This window comes from Dermacentor albipictus, chromosome 4 (assembly GCF_038994185.2).
Source record: "Dermacentor albipictus isolate Rhodes 1998 colony chromosome 4, USDA_Dalb.pri_finalv2, whole genome shotgun sequence".
Lineage (NCBI taxonomy): Eukaryota > Metazoa > Arthropoda > Arachnida > Ixodida > Ixodidae > Dermacentor > Dermacentor albipictus.
The window spans coordinates 74,989,071-75,016,831 of NC_091824.1; the positions used below are offsets into that span (position 1 = coordinate 74,989,071).

Sequence of the window (27,761 nt, forward strand, 5' to 3'; positions counted from 1 at the left end):
ATGTGAACATTGAGAATAAGAATTAGGTAAGTTGATCATTTAGAACAGGAAATTAGATACATGAGTTAAAGGTAATGCTGATTACTCAAAAGTATGAAAAATAACCGAAAGCATATTAACAAGCAGAATAACAAATATTAACGAGAATAATCAACCTGACATGAGAGACTAAACTCGTTTCATTATCAATAATATTAATTACTTATACAAAAACAAAAGATAATGGATAGATTCTGATAGAATAATTGTTCTAACGGGAGAACATTAAGTTTAGAAAACACTGACTCACCAGACAAATCAAATGGGCTGAAATTCATTAGTCTCATAGCTTGGTTCTGAAGTCGCTGCAGACGTTCAATATGCGTCAAATACATATTGGCCCACGACGATGCACAATACCAAAGATGGTTACGAATATAAGCTAAATACAAAGATCGTACAATGTGAGGTGGAAAATAAGCTTTTGTCTTGATGATAATGTGGATGCCGAATGCAATCATTTTTATAAGTGATCGGGCGTGTCTATGAAGTTTTTGGTTCAATATATAAGATGACACCAGGAAACCACGCTTCGTTCAAAACCTGGATGATATAATCACCAACGTGAACAGAAGGTAGGACATCGATTGAAATTCGCAGGGAATTCAAAACCATAAATGTGGTTTTAGTGGGTTCAATGCGCAGATGATTATTCTGGCACCATAAAGTAATATTACTTAGGTCAGTGTTAAGGTTAGAATGGAGTGTGGCAGTAGATTTACTTGATGTAAAGATGGTCATGTCATCAGCGTAAAGTACACACTTGCTCTTAGCAAGAATAGTGGATAGGTCATTCATAAACATCAGAAAGAAAGGTGGACATGGAACTGTACAATGTGAGACCGGTTACTTAAGTAGTCTCTAATAAAGTTTAGTGGAGGACCACATATACCAAATGATTCAAGTTTAACAAGTTGTATGCGATGGTTTGTGGTGTCGCGGGCACATAGGATCGTCTGGGTTGGAATTCTCCGACATAAGGTGGCCTGACAGTTCGCAGGGTTATCTGACTGAGCTAGCTTGGATGCTTGGATGCCACAGTCAGAAGTTCGAATCCTCGCGCATTTTTATCCCCCTGAAGGTGGGAAGATCGAATTCACCTCCCCCACCCCAGTACACTACATCTCCAGGCTTGGAGTGGTGCCCGATATTGCCAAAAACGCCGAGAGCAAGTGGGGCTATACTAAACCAGTTACAACCAAATTAGGAAGACCCACTGAGCTTGACGTAGTAGTTCTGCAGAAACCCGCAAGGTGGAGAGAAGACTGAGATGTCTGATTTTCCCTTTACCCACTAAGCTTCAACAAGCACTCCCTCACCAGAACAGGAATTGGCCTCCCTGGTGCAGTATTCGGCTACTCCCTCCCGAATGAATCATTCAATTACCCAATGGCCCTCAGTCCCCAACAGCTGAGGAGCATCTGACCAAGGCGGCAGTCAAACATGTAAAGCAGCAAAGGGTGCTAAGAATCTCTGGACCCGGACAGGCCGCCAGTGGAAACTGACCCTTGCAATGTTCAACACCCGAAACCTCTCGAGCAAAGATAGTTTAGCAGGACTCCTTGAGGAACTATCAGGCATTGTTTGGGATATCATTGGCCTTAGTGAGGCTGCAACTGATGAGGCTTATAAAGTGCTGACAAATGGCCACGTCCTCTGCTATACAGGGCTACCAGATAAGAAGAAGTTTGGAGTAGGGTTCCTAATCCATAAGGACATAGTGGGCAACATTGACGAATTCTACAGCATTAATGAGAGGGTAGCAGTGGTCGTAATAAAGCTGAGTAGGAGGTATAGAATAAAGGTAGTACAAACCTACTCTCCAACCTCCAGTCACGATGAAGAAGAAATAGAACAGCTTTATGAAGATGTTGAATTAGCGATGTGAAAAGTGCAAACTCGGTATACTGTAGTCATGGGCGACATCAATGCAAAAGTGAGGAAAAAGCTGGCTGATTAACAAGCCCTTGACAACTACGGCGTCGATCCTAGAAACGCTAAAGGAGAGGTGCTGGTAGAATTCGCAGAAAGCAATAAGCTGAGAATAATGAGCACCTTTTTCAGGAAACGTAGCAACAGAAAATGGACCTGGAAAAGCCCTAATGGTGAAACAAGGAATGAAGTTGATTTCATACTTTCTGCCGATCCCAGCATAGTGCAGAATGTAGAAGTGATAGGTGGGGGTAAAGTGCAGTGATCATAGGTTAGTGAGGGCTAGGATTCACCTCAATTTGAAGAGAGGAAGAGTAAAACCAGTCAAGAAGAAACAGGTCAACCTAGAGGCAGTAAGAGAAAAAGTTGACAAATTTAGTCTGGTACTTGCAAACAAATTTGCAGCCTTAGAACAAAGTGATGATGATGATGACACAGAGGCAATGAATGAAACCGTAACTAGGTTGGCTTCAGAAGCAGCAGTTGAAGTGGAAGGTACAGCACCAAGGCAACCAGTAGGTAAGCTCTCCCAAGCGACAAAGGACCTAATAAAGAAACGACAAAGAATGAGTGTCCAACTCAAGAGATCAGATAGAATTTGCATAACTGTCAAAAATAATCAGCAAGGAGAAAATAAGGGATATTCAAAATTATAACATGAGGAAGACTGAGGAAGCAGTAAAAAATCAACACAGCCTGAAAACAGGGAGAAGGAAACTAGGCATCAGACAAACCAAAATGTATGCACTGAAAGATAGGCAAGGTAATATCATCAGTAATCTTGAGGATAAAGTAAAAACAGTGGAATAATCCTATACTGACCTGTACAGTACCCAAAGCAGCCATGATACCTCCATTCGAAGTAGTAATGAACAGGTTACAGAGGATCCTTCTAAAACTAGGGATGAAATTAGAAGCGCCTTGCAAGACATGAAACGAGCAAAAGAAGCAGGAGAAGATGGACTACCAGTCGATTTAATAAAAGATGGTGGAGACATAATGCTTGAAAAACTAGTGGCCCTTTATACGAACTGTTTATCGACTTCAAGGGTCTCAGAGAACTAGAAGAATGCCAACCTTATACTAATCCACAAATTGGGAGACGTCAAAGAATTCAAAAATTATAGGCCGTTTAGCTTACTTCTAATATTATATATAATAAGGGCAACACTGGACTTTAGTCAACCAAGGGAACAGGCATGTTTCAGGAACGAATGCTCTACAATGGATCACATCCATGTCATCAATCAGGTAATCGGAAAATCCGCAGGGTACAATCAGCCTCTATATATGGCTTTTATAGATTACAAAAAGGAATTTGATTCAATAGAGACCAGCAGTCATAGAGGGATTACATAATCAAGGAGTACAGATCCCTTATGTAAATATCTTCGAAAATATCTACAGATTCCACAGCTACCTTAATTCTACACAAGAAAAGTAGGAAGATACCTATAAAGAAAGGGGTCAGACAAGGAGACACAATCTGTCCAATGCTATTCACTGTGTACTTGGAAGAAGCATTCAAGCTATTAAACTGGGAAGGCTTAGGAGTAAGGATCGACGGCGAATATTTCGGCAACCTTCAGTCTGCCAATGACATTGTTCTATTCAGCAACACTGCAGACGAGTTACAACAGATGATTGAGGACCTTAACAGAGAGAGTGTAAGAGTGGGGTTGCAGATTAATATGCAGAAGACAAAAATTATGATGAATAGCCGGGCAAGGCAGATTCAGGATCACCAGTCAGCCTCTAGAGTCTGTGAAGGAGTACGTTTACCTAGGTCAATTAATCACAAGGAACCCTGACAATTAGAAGGAAATTCATACAAGAACACAAATGGGCTGGATCACATAAGGCAGACATTGTTAGCTCCTGACTGGAAGCCTACCATTAGCATTAAAAAGAAAGGTGTACAATCAATGCATTCTACCCATGCTGACATATGGGGCAGAAATTTGGAGACTGACAAAGAAGCTCGAAAACAAGTTAAGGACAGCGCAAAGAGCGATGGAACAAAGAATGTTAGGCATAACGTTAAGAGACAGGAAGAGAGCGGTGTGGATCAGTGAGCAAGCAGGGATAGCCGATATTCTAATTGACATTAAAAGAAAGAAATGGAGCTGGGCAAATCATGTAATGCGTACGTTAGATTACCGGTGGACTATCAGGGTTACAGAATGGGTGCCAAGAAAAGGGAAACACAGTCGAGGATGGCAGAAGACTAGGAAGGGTGATGAAATAAAAAATTCACAGGCGTTAGCTGGAATCAGTTGGCGCAAGACAGGGGGTAATCGGAGATCACAGCTAGAGGCCTTCGTCCTGCAGTGGATATAACATAGGCTGCTGCTGCTGCTGATGATGATGGTGTTGAGGGCCTTCGTCAGATTAATGAATACAGATTCCACAATTAGACCTCTGTCAACCGCTTGCTTGATTTCTTCAGTTAGAGCAATAAGTGCCAGTTTGGTTGAATATCCTTGGCGAAATCCGAATCGCTGAGGAGAGAAAAGGGTAAGTTTCTTTAAGTAGTGCAATAATCAAGTGTGGAATAGCTTTACAATCATTTTACTAAAAAAATGGTAGGATACAAATTGGCCTGTAATTCCTTGCTGAAGTCTGATCCCCTTTCTTGAAAACAGGAACTATTCTACCAGCTTTAAGACACGTCGAAAACACCCCTGCTAAGAACAGTTTGTTAATGATTAGTAGTGCCAAAACAGACAATATTTCATCCAAAATTAGTTTTACTTTACAAAGATCAATGTGGTCTAAGCCAGCACTTGTAGTCTTCAAAGATGTAATGACCTGATGAAATTCATCTGAAGTCATTGAATGCAGATAAAAGGAAGGACTACACTGAAGTAAAGAACACGCCGGTTGCTGCATATCCATAGATTAGTAAAAATGCTCACTGAATGCGTTAGCTATTCTAACAAGCTCAGTATACATTTTGTCACCTCGCTTTATTTTTATTTTGGTGTCTGAGCAATCATTTTTGTTTGGAAACTCTTTAATAATTTTCCAGCAGCACGTCTGTTGCTTGTGTTTTTTGCAATAGGATCCTGATAATAATTGCATTTAGCACGCCTTAATGGAGAAGATAACATTGCAAGAATATTTCTGAAATGGGACTTTAGTGTGAGGTTTAAAGGCTGTGACTTTATTTTCTCATGAAGGTTATTCTTTTTATTAATGGACATTAACAGTGAGTTACTAATCAATGGATTTCTGGGTTAAGAAAACCACTTCATCACAGTAGTGTAAATGGTGCAGTTTTCTATACATGTAGCTATTGTTTCCGAAAAAGACACAAAACCCTTTTCTGCGTGATCCTGCTTAATCACCGATGTCCAGCCTGCACGAATTAACTGCACAAGTTTGACTGAGTCAAATTGCCGCTTTGTCAATGTATTATTGCTCTTCATATTTTTAGAGCCTAAGGTAAAAAAAAATAGGATTATAGTCTGTAATGCAATGATCTACCACTCCTCCAATGCAATCTTATGAAATGTTGGAGATATGATCTATTGGTGTACTGCAGCCTCGTAAACCATTCCTAGCTGGAACTTAGATGTGCAAACAAATGCCATAGCTGTATAAACAGTGCATGTACTCTAAACATGATGCACTTTCAAGATTGACACTGGTAATGTCACCACATATAACAATGGTCTTATTTTCTACTACCAAGTTATTAAGAATGTTGCTTAATTGACTGCAAAATTCTGGATATGAAGGTGAAGGTGACCGATAAATGGAAGCTACGATGGTGTTACGACTGTTAACTGGCATAACACTATGGTTAAATACGAACCAAACAGATTTTCACAGGGAATATTCTCAAACGTGATATCAAGACGACATGTGTGTGCTAAGGACGAGTTTACAAGTATGACACTTCCACCGCCATGACACAATTCGCGATTACGATATTCATAATAACGACCTGGTAAGCCATACAAGTTTCCTTCGTTACCAGATACTAACCATGTCTCGGAGAATCATGTGATAGAGAATGAATGATCAAGTAAAGACAGGAACGCAACAAAATCACCATGGTGCTTTCTAAGACTTCGGATTTTTAGGTGCAGAAGTGATAATGTGGGTGACTTTTCGTGTAATAATTCTGTCGTTTGGTGGCACGAGTACATAGCCATAATGACTTAAGACGGGTTAAAATCCAGAATTACAGCGTATCTAACGGAAGGTACTGAGGTGTTCTCCAGATGCAATTCGAAGCATGCGACTGTCATCAGTCATTCAGGCTTTGATTGGGCAATTATCGGTCCAAAGGTGCCTCCACTGGTGTGCCCTTTTAAGCGCAAATGCCTGCACAAAAAGGTGCTTTCACTCTGGCTTAGCCTAGACTTGAGGAGCGAACGGAAGAAACTGGTACATAAGAAGCCGATCAATGAGTTAGCGGTCAGAGGGAAAATAGAGGAATTCCAAATCAAGCTACAGAACAGGTATTCAGCTTCAACTCAGGAAGAGGACCTCAGTGTTGAAGCAATGAACTACAATCTTATGGTCATCATTAAGGAGTGTGCAATAGAAGTTGGTGGTAGCTCCGTTAGACAGGATGCCAGTAAGCTATCGCAGGAGACGAAAGATCTGATCAAGAAACACCAATGTATGAAAGGCTCTAACCCTACAGCTAGAAAAGAACTGGTAGAACTTTCCAAGTTAATCAACAAGCGTAAGACAGTTGACATAAGGAAGTATAATATAGATAAAATTGAACATGCTCTCAGGAACGGAGGAAGCCTAAAAGCAGTGAACAAGAAACTAGGAATAGGCAAGAATCAGATGTATGCATTAAGAGACAAAGCCAGCAATATAATTACTAATATGGATGAGATAGTTCAAGTGGCTGAGGAGTTCTATAGAGATTTATACAGTACTAGTGGCACCCACGACGATAATGGAAGAGAGAATAGTCTAGAAGAATTTGAAATCCAACAAGTAACGCCGGAAGAAGTAAAGAAAGCCTTGGTAGCTACGCAAAGTGGGAAGGCAGCTGGGGAGGATCAGGCAACAGCAGATTTGTTGAAGGATGGTGGGCAGATTCTTCTACAAAAACTAGCCACCCTGTATACGTAATGCCTCATGACTTCAAGTATACCGGAATCTTGGAAGAACGCCAACATAATCCTAATTCATAAGAAAGGGGACGCCAAAGACTTGAAAAATTATAGACCGATCAGCTTACTGTCCGTTGCCTACAAAGTATTTACTAAGATAATCGCAAATAGAATCAGGAACACCTTAGATGTCTGTCAACCAAAGGACCAGGCAGGATTCCGTAAAGGCTACTCAACAATAAACCATATTCACACTATCAATCAGGTAATAGAGAAATGTGCAGATTATAACCAACCCTTATATATAGCTTTCATTGATTACAAGAAAGCGTTTGATTCTGTCGAAACCTCAGCAGTCACGCAGGCATTACGGAATCACGGTGTAGATGAGCTGTATGTAAAAATACTGAAAGATATCTATTGCGGCTGCAAAGCCACCGTAGTTCTCCATAAAGAAAGCAACAAAATCCCAATAAAGAAAGGCGTCAGGCAGGGAGGTATGATCTCTCCAATGCTATTCACGGCGTGTTTACAGGAGGTATTCAGAGACCTGGATTGGGAAGAATTGGGGATAAGAGTTAATGGAGAATACCTTAGTAACTTGCGATTCATATTGCCTTGCTTAGTAACTCAGGGGACCAATTGCAATGCATGCTCACTTACCTGGAGAGGCAAAGCAGAAGGGTGGGTTTAAAAATGAATCTGCAGAAAACTGAAGTAATGTTTAACAGTCTCGGAAGAGAATGGCAATTTACGATAGGTAGCGAGGCACTGGAAGTGGTAAGGGAATACATCTACTTAGGGCAGGTAGTGACTGCGGATCTGGATCATGAGACTGAAATAATCAGAAGAATAAGGATGGGCTGGGGTGCGTTTCGCAGGCAGTCTCAGATCATGAACGGCAGGTTGCCATTATCCCTCAAGAGAAAAGGGTATAACAGCTGTGTCTTACCAGTGCTCGCATACGGGGCAGAAACCTGGAGGCTTACGAAAAGAGTTCTACTTAAATTGAGGACAACGCAACCAGCTATGGAAATAATAATGGGTGTAACACTAAGGGATAAGAGAAGAGCAGATTGGGGGTGGGAACAAACGCGAGTTATTGACATCCTAGTTGAAATCAAGAAAAAGAAATGGGCATGGGCATGTAATGAGGAAGGAAGATAACCGATGGTCATTAAGGGTTACGGACTGGATTCCAAGGGAAGGGAAGTGTAGCAGGGAGCGGCAGAAAGTTAGGTGGGCGGATGAGATTAAGAAGTTTGCAGGGACAACATGGCAACAATTAGTACATGACCGGGGTAGTTGGAGAAGTATGGGAGAGGCCTTTGCCCTGCAGTGGGCGTAACCAGGCTGATGATGATGCTGCTGCTGCTGATGATGATGATGACGACGACTCTGGCATGAGGTGATCGTTCGCATACACAGGTTTGGGGCCTGCTCTCTGGGCACACCCTTTCTTACCTTTTCAGTGAATCCAGCTTTCTTGTCTAGCTAAGATAATCACACAATAATGTGCCTTCAACTTTCCGTGGGTACATGGTGTGCATTGCCTATATTTGTATTGGTGATAATATCTTGATTTTCATGCAGCTAAGTTCCTGATAGCTTATTATATTCTTTTTATGCAATGCTAGGAGACTCCCGATCATGTGCAGCCCTTGTTTCCTTGCCAATAATTTCTAAGCATTCAATTTTGTGAAAAATTTTCTGATATTCAATACAATATCTTGCTTGATTCGATTCAGAATCTACTACTATTCGGTATTTGCACATCCCTAGTGTGCAGGCATCAGCATTCTATGTGCAAGCTTTCTTCTGCTGCCCTGTTTGATGACAATGGTGACGATGTTAGCTCTAATGATATGCTGTTGGTAACTTTGTGAATACAGTTTTGGTTTTGTATGTGATCCTAATGAGCAGGCAATTTTCGGACCAATTTTGTTGCAAAGAAAGGCATGCAATATAATCAGCTAGATGCTATAATCATTCATTGTTAGCTGTCATTTCCACTTTGAAGTCTGCCAAAGGGAAGCCAAGAATCTGCATATTCAGTGGGACATAACATATTCTCAATGCAGTCACCATTCCCTAGCACCGGAAAGACAGACACTGCAGCCATCGGGATTATCAGTCAAGTTCAAATTATCTAACAAGAGCCAATTTCAGGATGAAAATGACAAAGAAAATGCGACATCATACAGCAAAAATGGCCCAAGTGATCTTCAACAGAAACTTTGGTGAAACAACCTGGAAACAGAACCAAGTCTGTAGGCAATATGCGAAATACTATAAGTAGGCTTTTCCATACTATCAGGTTCTCCTACAGAAGATGGCTGACGTTAGTCACAGCACCATGAAGTCAAAGGCAGGCTTGCAAGCAGCGAAGATGCAGTAAAAAATAGATGGTGGCAAGTATAGCGGCATCACCTGATGCACTCCTGCTTTATTTCTACTTCTAGGGCGATGTCCACCACCATGTGTGGGTCAAACAAGACGTGTGAGGAAGTGCACTTGCAAAATTCTGCGAGTCCCCTGTTCCACAGCTCAAAGTACCCCGCAACCAAACTGACACATGCAACAAGCCGCAGGTTGTGCTTACCTTGCGTTGAAGGTCAATGTTGCTGATGTTCCCAGCTTCCTTGCGAAGCTCGGCCATCTTCTCGGGAGCCAGGTTGAGGTAGGACTGCAGGTACCGCGGCATCAGACAGAGTCGCAACACCACCACGGCCAGAACCAGCACGATGCGGCTTGCCTCAAATGCCTGGCTGCTCATTCTGCATCAATGACATGTTCAATGAGCAATGGATGTGACATATGAACTCACATTGACTTCTAGGTGTGCAGCAATGCTGTTAGAAGTGTGCTTAAATGATAAGCAAGAGCTGCATAGGATGAGGCTTACATGAATTAATTAATTCGATTGATTTATTAATCCTACAGAGTCTCGAGTCCATGGCTTAATTTAAGTCCGTTAGGCACATAATGTGTGATAAGGCCCTGTCTAAGCACACAGTCTCACTTTGAGAAATGCAGGGAGTACCACTCCTGAAAATGACGCTAACACGTGGGATTATTGCACAAGAAAATTTCCAGAAAAAACATGAGCAAGGAGTTATCGCTAGTGACTGCTGAAAAACTTCCAGTTCTCTACTTAACAAAGAGATGAATTTAGCCATATCCTGCAAGCTAACAGGCTGCATAAATTCATTAAATTAAGCCCACACAAGCTTTCTTCCATAATTACGGTGTTTGTGATTTTGTTACGTGTTATATAGGTTGCCAAGCAGTTTTACACATCAATGTTTAGTGCACAAATTTGGCAGGCTGCACTCTGCTCTCTAGCTCCCTGTTATGCATTCAATGCTTTTGTAGTAGTGATTACAATCGTAAATGTTAGACTGTTACTGTCTCATTAAAATGTCTTGTTCTAGTCAAGTCTTCGATACAAACTCGAAATCAATTTCATGAAGTCAGAAAGAAAGCTGCAATGAATGCACCAGCCACTTACAGGTTTCCCCTCATGCCTGGAAATGATCTCTCGGTGAAGTACTCGCGGGCAAGAGGCTTCACCCACAGCAGCACCACAAAGAGAGGTGAGACAAAGCTCAGGTGAAGCAGGAGCCTGCAATCAGAAAAAAAGAAAGAAGGAAAAGGAATGGAAAAGAATCCACAGACTGTGATTTCCCTTGCTGTGAACTCCTTTGCTGTGACAGTGACACGCTGTCACAGCAGCCACCGCCATCATCTCAAGCACAACACTGCTTCTTTGTGCACACTTAGGTATGGCGTGTTATGCCTCTGGAATACATGCAACAGATGCTAGCATTCTGACAGCACCTTCGCATGGTCGCCATGGCCTTCCGAATCTGAGCTGATGAATTTCGAATGCACTCTGTGTCTGGGTAACTGAACAGCAAGCTGCTTTTTGGAGCAGTGAGAGGTAAGGAAGCAAAAACTGAGGGGAAGTTCCGGTAACGTGGCCAGCACCACAGGCTGCATTTACATGTGCAACATGGCTGTGATGGCGATGTACAAGGATGATAGTCATCGCTGTCGTGAATAGAGCATGAGTCGCCCTTCGCCAGCGCAACCACTGGAACGGGTCAGGTTGCGTGACTCAAAACCAAGCGTATTTTTCGGCTGCTCTGGTAATTAAATACGGTAATCATTTGTTTTGAGGTGCCATTTTTACTCGCCAGCCGAAAACAGCTATTTTCAGGAGGAGATAATGTGTCTTCGTCGGATTCGATGTCCCCTAGCACTGTCCCTTACCAAGACAGACGCTGCAGCCATAGAGGATCCCTATTTTTGGTCAGGTGCATTCATGCTGAACAGTCGAGTTCAAATTATTTGGTGAAAGTTACTTTCAGGATTGAATTAACCGATATGTCGAATTAGCCAGAGTCGAATTAATGGATGTCTACTATACTGACCTTTGGGGCCAGACACCCAGCGTGGTTGCTTAGTGGCTGTGGTGTTGGGCTGCTAAGCCCAAGGTCTTGGGATTGAATCCCAGCCACGGTGGCCGCATTTCAATGGGGGAGAAATGCGAAAACACCAGTGTATTTAGATTGAGGTGCATGTTAAAGAACCCCAGGTGGTCGAAATTTCCGGAGCACCCACTACAGCGTGCCTCATAATCAGATCGTGGTTTTGGCATGTAAAACTCTATAATTTAATTTGGGGGAGGGGGGGCAGAACTTGTGATAATAAAAAAAATTAAGCAAGAAGCTAAGAGTACACAGTGAGTGGTGGCAAGAAAAATTATAAATGCGATCAAAAGAAATAGAAAGAAGTCTAAGAAGAAAGAAATAGAAAGAAGTCCAGTTGAGAAAAAATTATAATTAGGCAGATCATGTAATATGAAGAAGATATGACTATTGTTGCATTTGAGCAAGAGAAGAGGTGCCAAGGAAAATGAATCACTGCCGAGGATAGCACAGGATTTAAGATGCAGTAATGTGATTAGGAAATTAGCACACACAGGGCAGGGTCAGCTAGAGTAAGACAAGGATATCTGCAGGCCTTCACTCAGCTATAGCCTAATGATAATAAACAGGCATATAATGAGCAGGTGGAAGAGCCAAACAGAATAAGATCCCCATAGGCTGTAAAAAAAGCAGCTTCCATGTGCTCTTTTCTTCAAGACCCTGGAAAAAAAAAACGAACAAAGCCTCTCCATTAAGCGCTTGTGTCTTACCAATGAAATCAAAGAAAGCTCACTCTTCGGGTAGACCAGCTAATTTTTTTACTGGCTTAAAGATCGGATGAATGTTGCTATGAGCAAATCAATGACCAAACTAACAGATTACTAATTTACAGATGCAGTTTATGTATTCATAAACAGCAATGACCTCATCTAGGCTCAGTGATGCGATAGCTGTGGGCCCACATGAGAGCAACAATTACATATTAAAACACCCATTCAAACAAAAATGATCAAATGAGAACAGCGACTAAGACAAACAGTAGTAAGTACACTTACATGGCACAAACTGGGGAAAAAGAAAGAAGAAAATGTGAACTGATCGTAGTTTATCAGGTCGATGATCACAAGCTGTTGCAAAACCGTCAATCAAGCAAACGCATACATTATTGTTCTTGTTTTTGCCTTCTCAAAGGGAAATGAGTCTTCCTGTCCATGGTGGTATATGTCATTCTTTAATGTTGGCACTGACATGCTCTGTTGTAAGCATTCAGCAAAGGTGCAATAGCAGAGTTACTCCAGATATGATTAGAAATACAGTATATTTCCCTTAATTCGACCATGACAGGACCGATGAAACTGATTCAATTATCCGGTGAGTTGAACTAAACATCACGCAGAAAAAAAGCCGAAACACACCGCCGATTCATTCGGCAGTATTTGCCAGAGTCTAACATACCTACGAATCAAATGCGCACCAACTTTGTGTCCAAAGCAGTTAACTAACGTATAAATGACAGTAAAGCTCCTAAATAAAGTACAATAAATCTAATGCGCACCCGATTATTTAGCAAGAAAACTATACAAGGAGCGAAAATGTGCTGCACAATGCGGCTCGTATCCTAAAGTTAGCTTCGCCGCACAATCTTTAAAGTCAGCTTTGCCGCAGTACATTCCTGGTATGCAGTAAAGCATACAAACGCCTCAAAGGCGAATTTGGTTTCGTTTCCGATTGGCACCAGGCAAGCAATTTTCGGCCTTAATTTTCCTGAAAGAAAAACCGTGCGTGAGGATCGGGTAAACTGAGACCTTGTCACCTATGGTTATTGCTTGAATATCTTTCAAGGGCAAGTCGAAAATGGGCGTTTTCAATGGGAGATGACATGTTCAATGCATCCACAGTTCCCTAGACTCTGTCTAGACAGATGATGCCACTAAAGGAGTCGCTATTTGGGTCGCCATAGGGGTCGGGCGCATGCATGCTGACTGGTCGAGTTTAAATTGTCCGCTGAAGGCCAATTTTAAGACAGATATAACAAAAGTTCGGGTCTATAGACATGCAAGGGTGTTGGCCGGGACCTTTGGCCGGGATCGAATCAATTTTTAAAAATCGAATTAACCGGAGTCGAATTTTATGGAAGTCTACTGTACTTCTGTGCTGTGCCACGAAGCTGATCACCGAACACGCCTGCCTAGTCAAGCTGGCCAGCTTACCTGATGAAGTGCTGTCCTTCGCAATACTTGAAGGCGTCCCAGTGCATGCGTGCATAGCGGAGGCCAGGAAACGTGAAGAAAGCTCCCACAAGGCCACACCAAACAGCTAGGAAGAACTTGAACATCAGTTGAGATGTGGGACCACTGGGAATCAGAAGCAAAGGTGTCTAACACAAAAAATGCAGATAATGGGAACTCACAGGTCACTAAACCTCTTAAGGGATCTTATGACCTCAGGTTGTCATAAGTGATGATCATTTTGGCTTATGGCAAGCCCTCCTCATAACATAGACTGTATAGACATACTGTCATCACTGCTTGTGTTCATTTAGACTTCCTACAATATCTGAACACATATTTCTGTGTTCTAAACATGGTATCAAAACGGGTCACACACCAACCCCTCCAAAACAAGATCCATTATGGTAGCATTATTCTTTAAAATATGAGCCCTTAAGGTGTTAATTATCCTAAATGACATGCACTGGTTGGAAGCAGATGGTTTTAACCTTCTAATTTCTTCTTCTAGTTTTAATTTTGCAACGCACCAGCTTCGAGATGATTCTAATGTCAACTGTCCTGCCATCGCTATTAACTTACAAGACAGTGCTCTGCAGACGAATTTTTCAATATGGAAAAACACTCCCGAGAAGCTTAAGTGTCTACATTCATTCAGATGCACAAATTGGAGTCATCATCTTTGCGATACCAACCGTATTACAGGCGGCCATAAGACGCAAGGCATTATTGCCTACCAAGTCTAGGATGTACAACGAGAACATGTGCAGACATAAAGACATTTCCCACTCTACGAATGCATAAGTTCTTATATTCTCTCTTTGAAAAAGTAGTGTAATAAGTCCCAAGCTTTCCCATCCCTTAAAATTTTCACCCTTCGTCATGTCGTTATGAGAATACATGTCACCAATGATAATAAACTGATTTTGCAAATGTGCTTTTTCAATCCTTCAGTGTTTAAGCCTTTGGAACCAGAACTGAAAGGCCTAAAAACAACCTGGCATTGGCGTATTTGCTGACGACTTTCTCACCGAGCATGACTACCTTGTGGCTTATGAGCTGTGAATGATGGCTACCATTACAATGTGGCATCATAACAAGAATCTATGAAAAAAAGATGACAATGTTGAAGAACAGAATGATGAGAAGCTACTAATGATGTCCAAAACAATGAACACCTTTGATGTCCTGTGCCGTACTATGGGTTTTGGCAATGTTAGTGATAATGCATGGACATAAACGAGAGCACAGTTTGACAATGTTAACCCAACAATGCGTTAGTATCCATGGTTTTATGTATTCCAGAACATTTGCTGAGTGACCTAATCCAACCAAAGGACAAACCAAGGCCACTATTAACGTTTCGCACTAAAAATTTTGAATTACTTAACCCTTTAACCGCCAATTTAACTTAAGAAAAACATACCAAAATCGTAAATTCTTTTAAGTAGTCATAATTTTTTCTAAGCAAATGCAATTCTGAAAATATATTACATCATTGATGTCTGTTTAGAATTAGCACAGAAATTAAAAAAGAAAGAACTGCTGTTGCAGGCAGCTTTCCCTCAATGCATGCCGTGGTAATGGGTCAGAACGTACTGAAAGTCGAAGTACAGAACGTACTGAAAGAGAAGGGAAACCGCGGAGGCGCAGGTGGCAGGTTATCAGTGTTCACGCGCTGCCACACACATGCACTGCTCAGTGCATCACCGCCGTCGTCGTCATCATCACCGTCGCTCTCGTTGTCACCTGAAGCAATATCTAGGATAAAGATAATGTCGAGTCGTTGTCGGACACAAATTCCATGTCGTCACTAATGCTGCTTTCTGTATTGCTCCAAGAAGCACCTCTTTTTCTTGGAGCATCGCCGTCACCGGCAATCTTCTTGCGAAGCACTATTATGAAATGATTGTTGTCAGGCTTAAAACACGTGTGAAAGGCACGAAATGTGGTTTTTAATAGACAACTACCGCCATCTAGGGTTGAAAATTGCAACCAACGCAATTGACGACAGTGATACGTCTTTGGCGGAGGAAGGAGCGGAGAATCAGGCCGGATAAGTGATTCGTCGTTGGCGATATTGGTACAAACTCGTGTGATGAGTACAGCTCGGGGTTGGCGGCTAAAGGGTTAAAGCACGATTTTATAAAGAGTCGCCTGGGAATGGTCACCACTGGTGCGTTGTTTAATCGTATGAATTGCAGAAGACAAATACTTCTGACTACCCCAAATATTGCTACTGATGATGTATTACAGTATATTTTGATACAAACGTGCATGTGCAGCTTATTATTAATATCTCAATAAATATTTGAAGAAGCTACAAGTTAGTCCAAAAACACAGCCTCCAATAAATACTCATTCGGGAGTCAGAGTTAGCATCATCTGAACACAAAATGCTCAGGTAAGTAGACAGTGTGAAAAGAAGTGTGTGGGCACCTAGAAAACCTTTTGCTGCCTGGCATGCCATAGATAGGGTAGACACTTGGCCCGTTTCAGAGCAGCACAGCTGGCCGGCTTTACCCTCATGGTTCTGGCTGCTGGTGCGTCCCCAATACTGACATGACACTTGCCAGTTTTCTGGTTTTCCATTAACCAGCACATTTTAAGCTGCTTCACAAGCACTGTCTGGTGTTCACATATAGCAACTGTAGCGGTATCATCATTGGCACTGCCCTCAGTCGTAAGCAGTGAGTCCAAGGCCAAATTGAACTGCTAATGCTAGTGTCGAATAGCACCTACTCCGGGTGGGGCATGAACCTAGCAAGAGTAGGAAATAAAAAAAGGCCAGTCGCCTCTCGTTTTTTGCAGGCCTCGGCTGTGCCCCAGCACTCCACGAAGCAACTGTGCTATCACCAGAAAATTGATAATTCGTTGGAGTTCCCTCAAACTATTTAATTGTTTGTTTACTCACTCACTTACTTACTTTTACTTACTTACTTACTTTACTTACTTTTACTTACTATACTTACTCTACTTACTTAATTACTTTGCTTACTTATTTATTTATTTCAACTGCATGCCAGGGTCGCTGCCTCAAGTAGGAGGAGTATAATAAATGCACATGAATTTCATTCGACATAGTTTGTAGCAGTATATATAATAATATATATGGGGGTACCCAAAAGTAACCGTAATTACGGTATTTAAAAAAACCTATGTACTTATTTATTTTTTACAAAACCTTATAACCTTGTAGGTACTCTCCATACGCTTAATACATTTGTCCAATCTGCAATACCATTCTTTGAAAAATTTTTCAAACTTGTCTGTTTTGATGGTCTAATAGCTCCTCTCTCGTTTTTTTCCTCACCTCTTCTACATCGTGAAATAACAGCCCTTTCATTTCATTCTTCATCCGAGGAAGCAAAAAAAGAAAATCGCATGGAGTGAGGTCCGGTGCCTGCACCCCTTACTCACCTGACCTCACTCTGTGTGGCTGTAGCATCTGTCACACTCCCGAGACAATAGCTCACGTACTTTGCATGTGCCCTGATTATGCGGCCGAACGAAAAACACTTAAGTCTAGTGTTGACTGCTTGGACTCTCGCCCCTTCTTGAAAGAAAAGATTTTAGGCGTGTGGAGAAGAGTTGACTATGCCCAACGGACCCTAAAGTCACTCTTGTGCTTTCTACGTGAAACTGGTTTAGGCGATCACCTCTAGAACCTGTGAGACGTGCAGACAGTGCGAAATGTCTTTAGGCGATAACTTGTTGTGTGGAGAAGATTACTCTTGCGTGTATTGTGTCTACAATGCACATCCGTGTATTGGACAATGTGTATATAGTAGCTCATTGTACCATAACATAGTCACCTGCCACCTACCTTTCCCTATATTCCCACTTCCCCTTTCGCCAGTGAGGAGTAGCAGGCTAGAGACACTCTCCAGGCAGACCTCTCCTCCTTTCTCTTCATTAAAAACTACGCCTCCTCCTCCACCTCCTGGATGCTTCCTGATGTTTCTTTGTGGCCTTCTTAACCTCATCCCACCAGCTCTTGGGTTTCCATCTTTTCCCTTTGGGCCCGACTCCTACCTTAGCAAGCTCTAGCTCAAATAGCCCTGTCACTAGCATATGTCTATTCTGTTTTACTGTGCGAGCACCCCCTATGCGGTTGGAAAGCTAGCAAACGGCTCCCTGCCTGGCTGGGCATTCCGGCATGCTCAGGCAAGCCCTCGTGCCCGTGTTTCTAAATGACATGCCAGCACTCTGCGTTGCGTATGGATGTATGAATTATATAATGGCAAAAATAACGACGGTATTTTTTGGTTTGCGTCCAAGTAGCATTACCCACTAAAGAGTGTGTCATCGGTGTATGCCGCAAAGCGATTAATGTGGACTCAGTATGGCAGTCAGACGTGCACTCAATGATTTGCAGCGAGCAATTTATAACAGGTATGCGTCATGAATTTCGGCCTGTAGCGAGTCCTTTTTATTAATATTTGCCCTTCTCCAATTTTAGGCCAGCCTTCAAACTTTTCTAGCCACCCAGTCTACGGGACAACTGTTTTCACATACACCCGACTTTCAGACAGGCTGCACTGCAGCGGCACCGTGGTTTGATAGAGAGGCATGTAACAGCAAGTAAATGACAGTGAAGTAGGATTTCGGTGTGGCACGCACATGACATCGGCTGGTGGTTTCAGAGTGCGCTTTCGCGTTCACTGTACACCCTCATACCTTTTGAGATGTGAACGCGGGCACTTGCTGCCAGCATCTTGCCAGTTTAAACCATGTGCGTGATGGCTTCGACTTGTGGTTTAAGAGTGCATTCTTGTGCTCGGTGCATGCTCATGGCTGTCAGCACATGGGCTCGCTCCGCCAACGGCTCGCCGGCTTAAACCATTCACGTGTGCGCATGCCAGCAAATGCATGCGTTTTTATTGTGAAATGGAAATGAAGGGCTGTATTTGCTAGCGATGCTTTTTAAAAGCACCTCATCCCGTCTGGCACGTCACTACACGTCCGATAAGATTAGATACTTGATGCGATAAGTTATACGACATAAATGCAATCTGTTGGAAAATATGGCACAAGGTCGGCGCTCATTCTATGCTGGCACTCGAGGTGCGAAATAAGTGAGCGATATGAAGCAAAGGCTAGCCGCCACAATCCAACTTGGTTTGACAGCTGGAGAAGCGATAGGTGGCATGTGTTAGCATCTATCCAAGCTACTCCAGTTCATCGCTGGGCTGCACTTTAGCTTTGTTTTGATAATAGCTCCGCACCAGGTCATTGGCAATTGAGCATCACGAAAAGCTGCAAGTCTATCCCATTTCCTAAAAATAAAACGGAATACAGCCTTCCTCCATCATATCGATATGATGTAAGATGACTAAACAAACAACGCAAGCTGAATTCCACTCGATCAAACTCCATAGCAGAGGTAGCAACAAGGTGATGACGGGGAATGTTTTCCACACAAATACTCTCGCACCGAGAGCTCCAAACGCTTCCTCAGGCCTACGGCAGGGGGTGCTCACTTTTTGTCAAAGTGTCCACTCCTCCAGCTGACACAACGTCCTAGATGATTCATTATGATCCCTGTCTGTTACTTGAGCTAGCATTACCATGACTTGTGTTTCCTTTCAATAAATCTAGTTAATTTTCCCTGATAGAAGCACAAAATCCCTGAGAATTCCAGGTTTTCACTGTTTTTCCAGTTGGAAGGCACCCTGTTTTAGAAAAGGCGTGCAAAACAAAAGACAAAACGAAGAAGCATGGCAGGGCACAAGCACCGACACAAATGGACTTTTTATCCCATTCTCTCCTGACTAAATAGAGAAGCCTACACTGGGCTGATGAGCATGTTCAATTTTCAGTATAAAAAGGGCAAATTGCCCAGAACACGCAGAACGTCTTTTTGGCAATATTATTTGTAGTACCTAGACTGCACATTGCAAATGGTAGCCCACAGGGTAAAACTAAGTGAATGTTAGCTCACCTTGAACTCAAACCCTGTGTTTGAAGAAACTGGTGCGAACTTTCATTGAAACTTCTGTATGCTGCCACGAAGAAAGCAAAAAAGAACAACCTGTAGATTCAGTAGCTGACTTGGACACTGCTAAATTGTAGCAAAGTATTTCTCCAAAATTTGCGCAACAATACAACACAACCCACATACAGCAAAGTGGTCAGTAAGCAAGCATGATCGTTTGCCTTATACTCACCAAGTGGCATCCCCAAGAGTGGGCACATATTTTGAAGCTGTAGAAACTCTACTACATGTTTGCTGCATGTAAAAGGATGACCCTCAACAAGTATGAAGGTGGAGAAACACTTTTAAGATATTTTTATTTGATACTAGAGCTGGTCTCAAAATGCTGGACCTTGCCTGGACCTGGCTCACGTGTGGCAGTCACGGTCAACACGTTAATGGAGTGAGTCAGTGTAATCGGATGTCATGGCACATCCATCTCATGGGTACCAAAAGTGAAACTAGCTCATAGGGACAAGTGTTACGGCAAATATCTAGGACACTCTAGCACTTGCAAGTACATTTTCTAAGGTTTTGACTTTCATTTACCACAAGAAAGTGAAAATTCGAATAAGTCACACCAGTTATCTTTTAATGCCTCTAGCATACATGTCACAAAACAATGCATGCACTAATTCAGAAGGATGGCTTGCTGAGTGAGTTGGTATTCCATTCTTAAGGTGAGCAGTGCGAAAATAATACTTCATACAAAGGTAAGGATGATGAACACAGTGCTGTATTCGTCTCCATTACCTTTGTATCAAGTTTCATTTTCACACTGCTCACCTCAAGAATGCATACAATAAGGGCTGCAGCACCAATTGACTATTAACAAGTGACTATCAGGAAACTAATTCATGCTGCAAAACTATGCACACAATAAGGGCTGCAGCCCTTATTGTCTATTAACAAATGAATATTAGGAAACTAAAACACACATACACAAAAAAAAAGATGTTATGTAGCAGTTCACTTTTTTTATAGCAGCAGCTTTATCCAGTGATACCAAGAATGATAGCAAATGAGTTCCGCAGAGTCCCGTAAGGTGGAGAAAGTGTCACAAAAGAGAAAGTTGTCATCCACCCGAATGTTGCATTAAGCTATAAAGGAAACCCTAAGGGTTTCTCAGAAAGAATGCTTCGCAGGTGAAGAATGATGCAAGCAAAAGTGCATCAAATGCGAACCTGCCGATTTCTGACGGCCGCAGTAGAGAATAAAAAGGCAAATGCAGCAGCCGGGCTGCATCTATTGTTATGTTGCGCTAGTTATGTGCAACTGCATAGTCTCAATGCATTATCAACCCACACTACGTAACATCCACCTTCTTTTTACAATATTAGTATGATTGACTATTTATAAATTCAAGTTATAATGCACAGTCCTGTAATCGTATGAAAAACGTTTTTCTACGGAAGCTGTGTTTAGCCTAATCAACAAGAAAGAGTAGAAAACAGAGGAAGAGCGAGAGACAGTTACGGCCACTCACCGTCACGGAGGCCAAACTCGAGGAATTCTTCGTCAGCAATCAGTGCCACCATGGCAAGGACAAAAAACGTGAATCCCGAGACAAGGCAGAGCGAGCGTTCCCCAATGGGCTCCTCGCCTCGGAAATACAGGGCTGTCAGTGAGAACAGGACCTTGCTGAAGAGGAACCACGTGTCAAGGACAGCGCCAGTTTGGCAAGGAGGACAAATGAATGCAGTGCATGCTTATAACCAGTTATCAAAGAGAGTACCGGGGCTAGCTGTTAGTTTACTAAAGTTAGCTAAGCATATATTAATTTATTGTGCATTCATTACTTTTTGTGTTTAACTTACACCCCAAGGTTCAGAGGTAGTGAAGCAAAACAATTGGTAGATTGACTATCGATAGCCCATCTACAGTTCTTTTAAACCTTCTATCGATAGGCTGAAAAGGATCACTGATATAGTTAAACCTTTTTTGTTTGCGAACGCACCTCTCAAATTGCGCACCGCGTGAGCAAGCGATCGTCTAAGCAGACTAGCATCATGTTCCCCATAAAGTCAAAGTGAGATAAGATAAGCCCATGGCTGTGCATGGCAGTCAGCATCGCTTTAGAGGTAACCTGCTGCATGTGCAAGACTGGGTGAGTCCAGATGGCCTGATATCATGTGTGCTGTCTTCCCATGCCACATGTTTAGCGCGGCTGTAACCAAATAGTGGCTCTGCACGTATATGAGTCATCTGTATTATCAGACTTGACGTATGCATTACCAGTCCTGAACGGACTGCCTAGTTTCATGGCCCAACCAGAACGAGATCATCGCATTGCTCTCCGACTGATGCTTGGATTACCTCTTGAGGCATAATCCATTGCATTACTCACTGAAGCACATTAGTTAGCCCTGAGGCTGCAAGCAGACCAGAGAGCTTTGTATCATACCAAGTGTCTGCGCCGTGCATCGAATGGCCAATTGCTCCTCAATCAGCTGATTCCATTTCCTCGTATAAGAAAAATGGCGGCATTACTTATGACCATTACTGGCAGTTCTGAACATGCTGCTTCAGTTACATCTCCGCCTCCGAAGGATATCGGTAAACACGTACCATATAGACTCATGTAAGGGCCATACCCCCAACTTGGCAGCCCAAAAATTTGGAAAAAACAAATTTCAAAGGAGAAGCAATTGCATTCAGTGCCACAATTACATACGTGATCATTGGTGAATTTTCACGTGCTGCATGTTGACCTCTGAGGCAATTGTAGATCTGGGGTGAGCACAATTTTGATCAAAAGGTTCAGTCCTGTGTAAGCAGCTGCACCTCATTAAGATTGCGAAAAAACGTTCAGCCCTTACACGATTCTATACGGTATTCCCCATTTATCTCACAGTCCCTGAAATACACAAAAAGTCTGATATGCCTGTTTCGACAATATTCCAATTGGCCTGGTTACGCATGTTCGAAAGATATGTAGGTAGTATTCACAGATACATCTGTGATTACTGGTCAAGGCACCTCTGCAGCCTTTTTCTGCCCTTCGACTCAAGCACGACGTATATTTCATATATCACATCCAGCCACATCAACAACTGTGGAGCTGGCAGCAATTGATGTTGCACTGAAATATGTGCAAGAGGAGTTAAGTACATCAAAGGCTGCCATATTTAAGGACTCCCACACTATGCTTAGCAGACTATTATGAAGTCACATTGATTGCCAGTTGTCGGCAACATTATCAACTCTGCCAGCAAAATTACATCACATGGTGTATCTCTCGTTGGTCAGTGGATACCTACGCACATGGGGATGAGCAGAAATGAAGAGGCTGATTGGCTGGCTTCAACTTGTGCTCATAACAACTATGACTGCCCAGGAATTTTGTGCAAGCTTGATGACACTCGTCTACTGATCCATCGGCACCTGTTCAAGCAGCACCCAAACCAGTGTGTGGCAAATGGAATGTTCCCACCCCATGTTTGTGATTGACACATGTCTCATTGTACAAGAGCACAACTAATCAAACTAAGTGTTGGCTGTGTAAAAGTGTGTGAATGTTTATACTGACAATGGCATGTGGACAGTCTGTCGTGTACGTCTTGTGGTTGCTGTGAGACACTTCAGCACCTGATATTGGAATGTGCCACTTTCACTGTGCAGCGCACATCACTGGTAAGGGACTATCATTTCTTTAGCCTGCAGTGTACAACGCTCAACAAATATTTCTAACCCAATGGTCATGCATCTTGACACAATCAAGCCTATCATGCTCTCCTTACTTTTCTATAAGTAGCTTAGGTTCATGTTTGTAGCATATTTTTGTTCTCAGATTACAAGACCTGAGACACTATTTCTTCAATTTTAACATTCCTTTAGTAGTGTGACCTGCAGTTACCAGCCATACTATGCATGACTTGTACTGTGTGTGCGCGTGTTTTGCATTATTGTTTGAAATTCGCCATCTTGTTCTTTCTTTCCTCTTATCTCCCTTCTTCCTATCTTGCATTTCTATGTTTCTGTCTCCTCCTTCTTTCTGAGGGTAGGCAGGCATTGTGCCCCTTTCAGTGGCAGTTACCAGCCTGCTCCTTGCTTGGGCTTTCCTGCAAGTGTATACTATACATTTTCAAAACAAATAATAATACTTTCTAGAGCCTATGGCTTGAAAATGGAGCCTTGATGGCTGAGATAGGAACCAACTAGCAGAACGACAAAATGATGGCATGGCTTGGTCGCGTGATTTTGCTTTGTCTCGCTCCACGATTGCAACAGTAATTTGCACAAGCCTGTCAGTGGTTGTAGAAACGCCACAGTGCAATCACTTAGCAACATTCTCGATATACATATCTAGGAATGTTTCCCCATGGACAGTGTCTATGACATAGCTCCTATGCAGAGTTTCTTACATTGAATGTTCAAGAGTGGCCCCCAACCCTAGTTTTCAAGGAACTGAAGGAGCGCATTTATTTTCAACCTTCAATATGTTTTTCTAAATTCAAGGCTCTTTAAGGATTCGAAGCAGCTTACAAACCCTGGATAGCTGACCAGCTATAACACTAACAGGGGAACGTTGCCATGTTTATGCTGTAGTGTTTGCGTGTGGTGTGTCACGCTATATTACACTATCAAAAGGGAACCATTGATACTACTATGCGTAAGAATAGTGCACTATCGATAGTACCATGGTGGCCCTATCAAATGCTCTTATACTACTGATACTTTGATAATGACTCAACTATGATAGTTTTGCACCGTTAATCAAAGGTCATTACAAAAAAAGTGAGGGTACATGTCTGAGAAAGCAGTACAACAAAGCAGCACAAACAAAACCACAGCAGAAGACATAGCAACAAATGAGCTAACACATGTACTAGGTGGATTAGACAAGTGGGTTAAATAAATAATTAATTAATCAATCAATAGGGTTTAATGTCCCAGGCCAACACTAAGGCTATAGGAGATGCTGTAGTGCAGGGCTCTGGATTAATTTCAATGGCCTGTTGTTCTCTATACTGCACCAAGACAGTGTGTCATTGCATTCTCCTTACTGGGATGTGGTTACTGTGGCCAGGAATCTAACCCAAGCAGGGAAATACCGCAGCCGTAAGACCAGGTAGGACAAAGCATCCAGAAAAACCATTCACAAAGTTGGTGGCAAGAGATGCACCAACAGCCAAGTCACCTGCTCCATCATCATCATCAGCCTGGTTACGCCCACGGCAGGGCAAAGGCCTCTCCCATATTTCTCCAACAACCCCGGTCATGTACTAATTGTGGCCACGCCGTCCCTGCAAACTTCTTAATCTCATCCACCCACCTAACTTTCTGCTGCCCTCTGCTACGCTTCCCTTCCCTTGGAATCCAGTCCGTAACCCTTAATGACCATCGGTTATCTTCCCTCCTCATTACATGTCCTGCCCATGCCCATTTCTTTTTCTTGATTTCAACTAAGATGTCATTAACTGCTCCATCAGATCATGTTCAATTCCCTCCCAGGACTGCTCTCGGCCCTGCTCTACATTCAAGACCAACATGGTTTTCCTGAAGGCAGCAAGGATACACGGCAAAGCCCAGTACCAGCAGGCACCACACCAAGCTGAGGTTGATCTCCTCGCGGTCAGCGAAGTAGTAGCGGTATGCCTCGGTGATGGAATAAACCAAGACGGCATGCACAGCAAAGTCCATCAGCCACTGGTAGTCGGTGTAGAAGCGGAGCTGCAGGGCCTCGTTGGCGGTGATCGGTGCTGCTTGCAGCGCCACCGGAATGCTCTTTGGCACCAGAAACTCCTCGTAGTCCTTGCCATCATCCAGCGAGCCATTGCGGTTTCTGCGGCATTTGGCAGCAGAGAGCGCACATACCAGTGACCTTCAGAATGGTTCACACAACACTTGCAGTAGTGATTTGAAGGGTCTCTGCACTCAACACCGATGCAGAGGCGTGCACTTTTCCTGGCACGTAATGAAAAATTATTTTTCTCTTACTGCTGCTGCGTTTTCACTCAAATTTCTGCAAAATAAGAAAAAACTGTTTTATGGCCTGGATCATTCACTATAACACTTGGCACTGTCAGCTGCTTGGTTTTCAAGAAAAACATTCAGACGTGCCCACCCATCAAGTAGTGAAAACCAACCTCTAAGGCAATAGTTTGTCACACAGAAAACAACAAAAGCAATTGCACGACATCATAACCACTGTTTTCAAGACACCACTTACAACAAAAAGCTTAAACAAAGGCAATCTGGCATTTTTTTTTTTTTATGAACGAGACAAATAACAGCAACATTTCTTATATCGAACGATCTGGAGCACAAAATGCAATATTCCTGCAAAATATGAGCAAAGACAGCAGTGGTACATGCAAGATAATCTTTTTTCTTTAATAAACCCACACAGCTTCATGGCAATGTGAAGGTATGACACCATACCGCATCACATAAAAAAAAAATTTTCCTGTGCCTGTTTTTAGTCTACAACACTACAATACTCTACAATGGATCACATCTATGTTGTTAATAAGTTAACCGAGAAATCCACCGTGTACAATCAGCCTCTATAATATGGCTTTCAGAGATTACGAAAAGGCATTTCATTCAGTAGAGATACCAGGAGTCATAGAGGCATTACGCAATCAAGAAGTACAGATCGCTTACGTAAGTATTTTGGAAAATATCTACAGAGATTCCACAGCTACCTTAATTCTACACAAGAAAAGCAGGAAGATACCTATAAAGCAAGGCATCAGACAAGGAGACACAATCTCTCCAATGCTATTCACTGTGTGCTTGGAAGAAGTATTCAAGCTATTAAACTGGGAAGGCTTAGGAGTAAGGATCGACGGCGAATATCTCGGCAACCTTCGGTTTGCTGATGAGATTGTTCTATTCAGCAACACTGCAGACGAGTTACAACAGATGACTGAGGACCTTAACAGAGAGAGTGTAAGAGTGGGGTTGCAGATTAATATGCAGAAGACAAAAATTATGATGAATAGCCGGGCAAGGCAGATTCAGGATCACCAGTCAGCCTCTAGAGTCTGTGAAGGAGTATGTTTACCTAGGTCAATTTATCACAGAGAACCCTGGTCATGAGAAGGAAATTCATAGAAGAATAAAAATGAGCTGAATCACATACGGCAGACGTTGTCAGCTCCTGACTGGAAGCTTACCATTATCATTGAAAAGGAAGGTGTACAATCAGTGCATTTTACCGGTGCTGACATATGGGGCAGAGACTTGGAGACTGACAAAGAAGCTTGAGAACAAGTTAAGGACTGCGCAAAGAGCGGTGGAATGAAGAATGCTAGGTATAACGTTAAGAGACAGAAAGAGAGCAGTTTGGATTAGAGAGCAAACAGGTATAGCCAATATTCTAATTGACATCAAGAGAAAAAAATGGTGCTGCGCAGGTCATGTAATGCAGGGTTACAGAATGAGTAGCAAGAGAAGGAAAGCACAGCCAAGGACGGCAGAGGGCTAGGTGGGGCGATGAAATTAGGAAATTTGCGGGCCTCAGTTGGAATCGGCTGGTGCAGGATAGGGGTAATCGGAGATCACAGGGAGAGGCCTTCGTCCTACAGTGGACATAAAATAGGCTGAGGATGATGACTGCACAAAGTCATTCGTATAAACACTAGTAGATGCTATGATTGGCACAGTCTATATGTGTGCCTTATTTTGTCCTTTTCTGAGGGCTGCAATTTGGTGTGTGGTTTGTATGCAGGGTAAGCATATATGTTACAACAAACCTTCACTGCATTCGGCACATGCCTTAAGGTTCCATCAAGGCTGTTTGACTTGGGCAATCTTGAAACCTCGATATAAGGAACATGAATATAACAAATTTTTGCATGTAACAAAGTAAATAACAAAATTTTTATCACTGATAGCAACATGTTATGAAAATATACTTATAACAAACATTGAACATAGAAAAGATACTTTAGTGCTGGCCATGACTTCGCTATAACAATGTCCGACCGATTGACTGTACTGCTGCTAGTAGTTTGCCAATAGCTTAGAGGCACAGAAAGAGGATGTTGCCACAAATAACAAAACTGAAGAAACAACCGCAAAGGGGCATTCCTGGTTGGCACTGAATCTCTCAACG

General features: G+C 42.5%; 1 protein-coding gene across 3 annotated transcripts in view; it reads right to left on the reverse strand.

The window, feature by feature from the left end:
* emei (transmembrane protein 161-like emei) overlaps positions 1 to 27,761 on the reverse strand; it is a 132,036-nt gene that overhangs the window by 7,449 nt on the left and 96,826 nt on the right. For all 3 annotated transcript variants that reach the window (XM_070537134.1, XM_070537135.1, XM_070537133.1), the window contains 6 exons: positions 25,215 to 25,481; positions 21,183 to 21,337; positions 19,664 to 19,724; positions 13,702 to 13,845; positions 10,570 to 10,683; positions 9,661 to 9,835 (listed from right to left, as the gene is read on the reverse strand). In XM_070537134.1, coding sequence (XP_070393235.1) covers positions 9,661 to 9,835; positions 10,570 to 10,683; positions 13,702 to 13,845; positions 19,664 to 19,724; positions 21,183 to 21,337; positions 25,215 to 25,481 — 916 coding nt within the window. The remainder of the gene's footprint in view (positions 1 to 9,660; positions 9,836 to 10,569; positions 10,684 to 13,701; positions 13,846 to 19,663; positions 19,725 to 21,182; positions 21,338 to 25,214; positions 25,482 to 27,761) is intronic.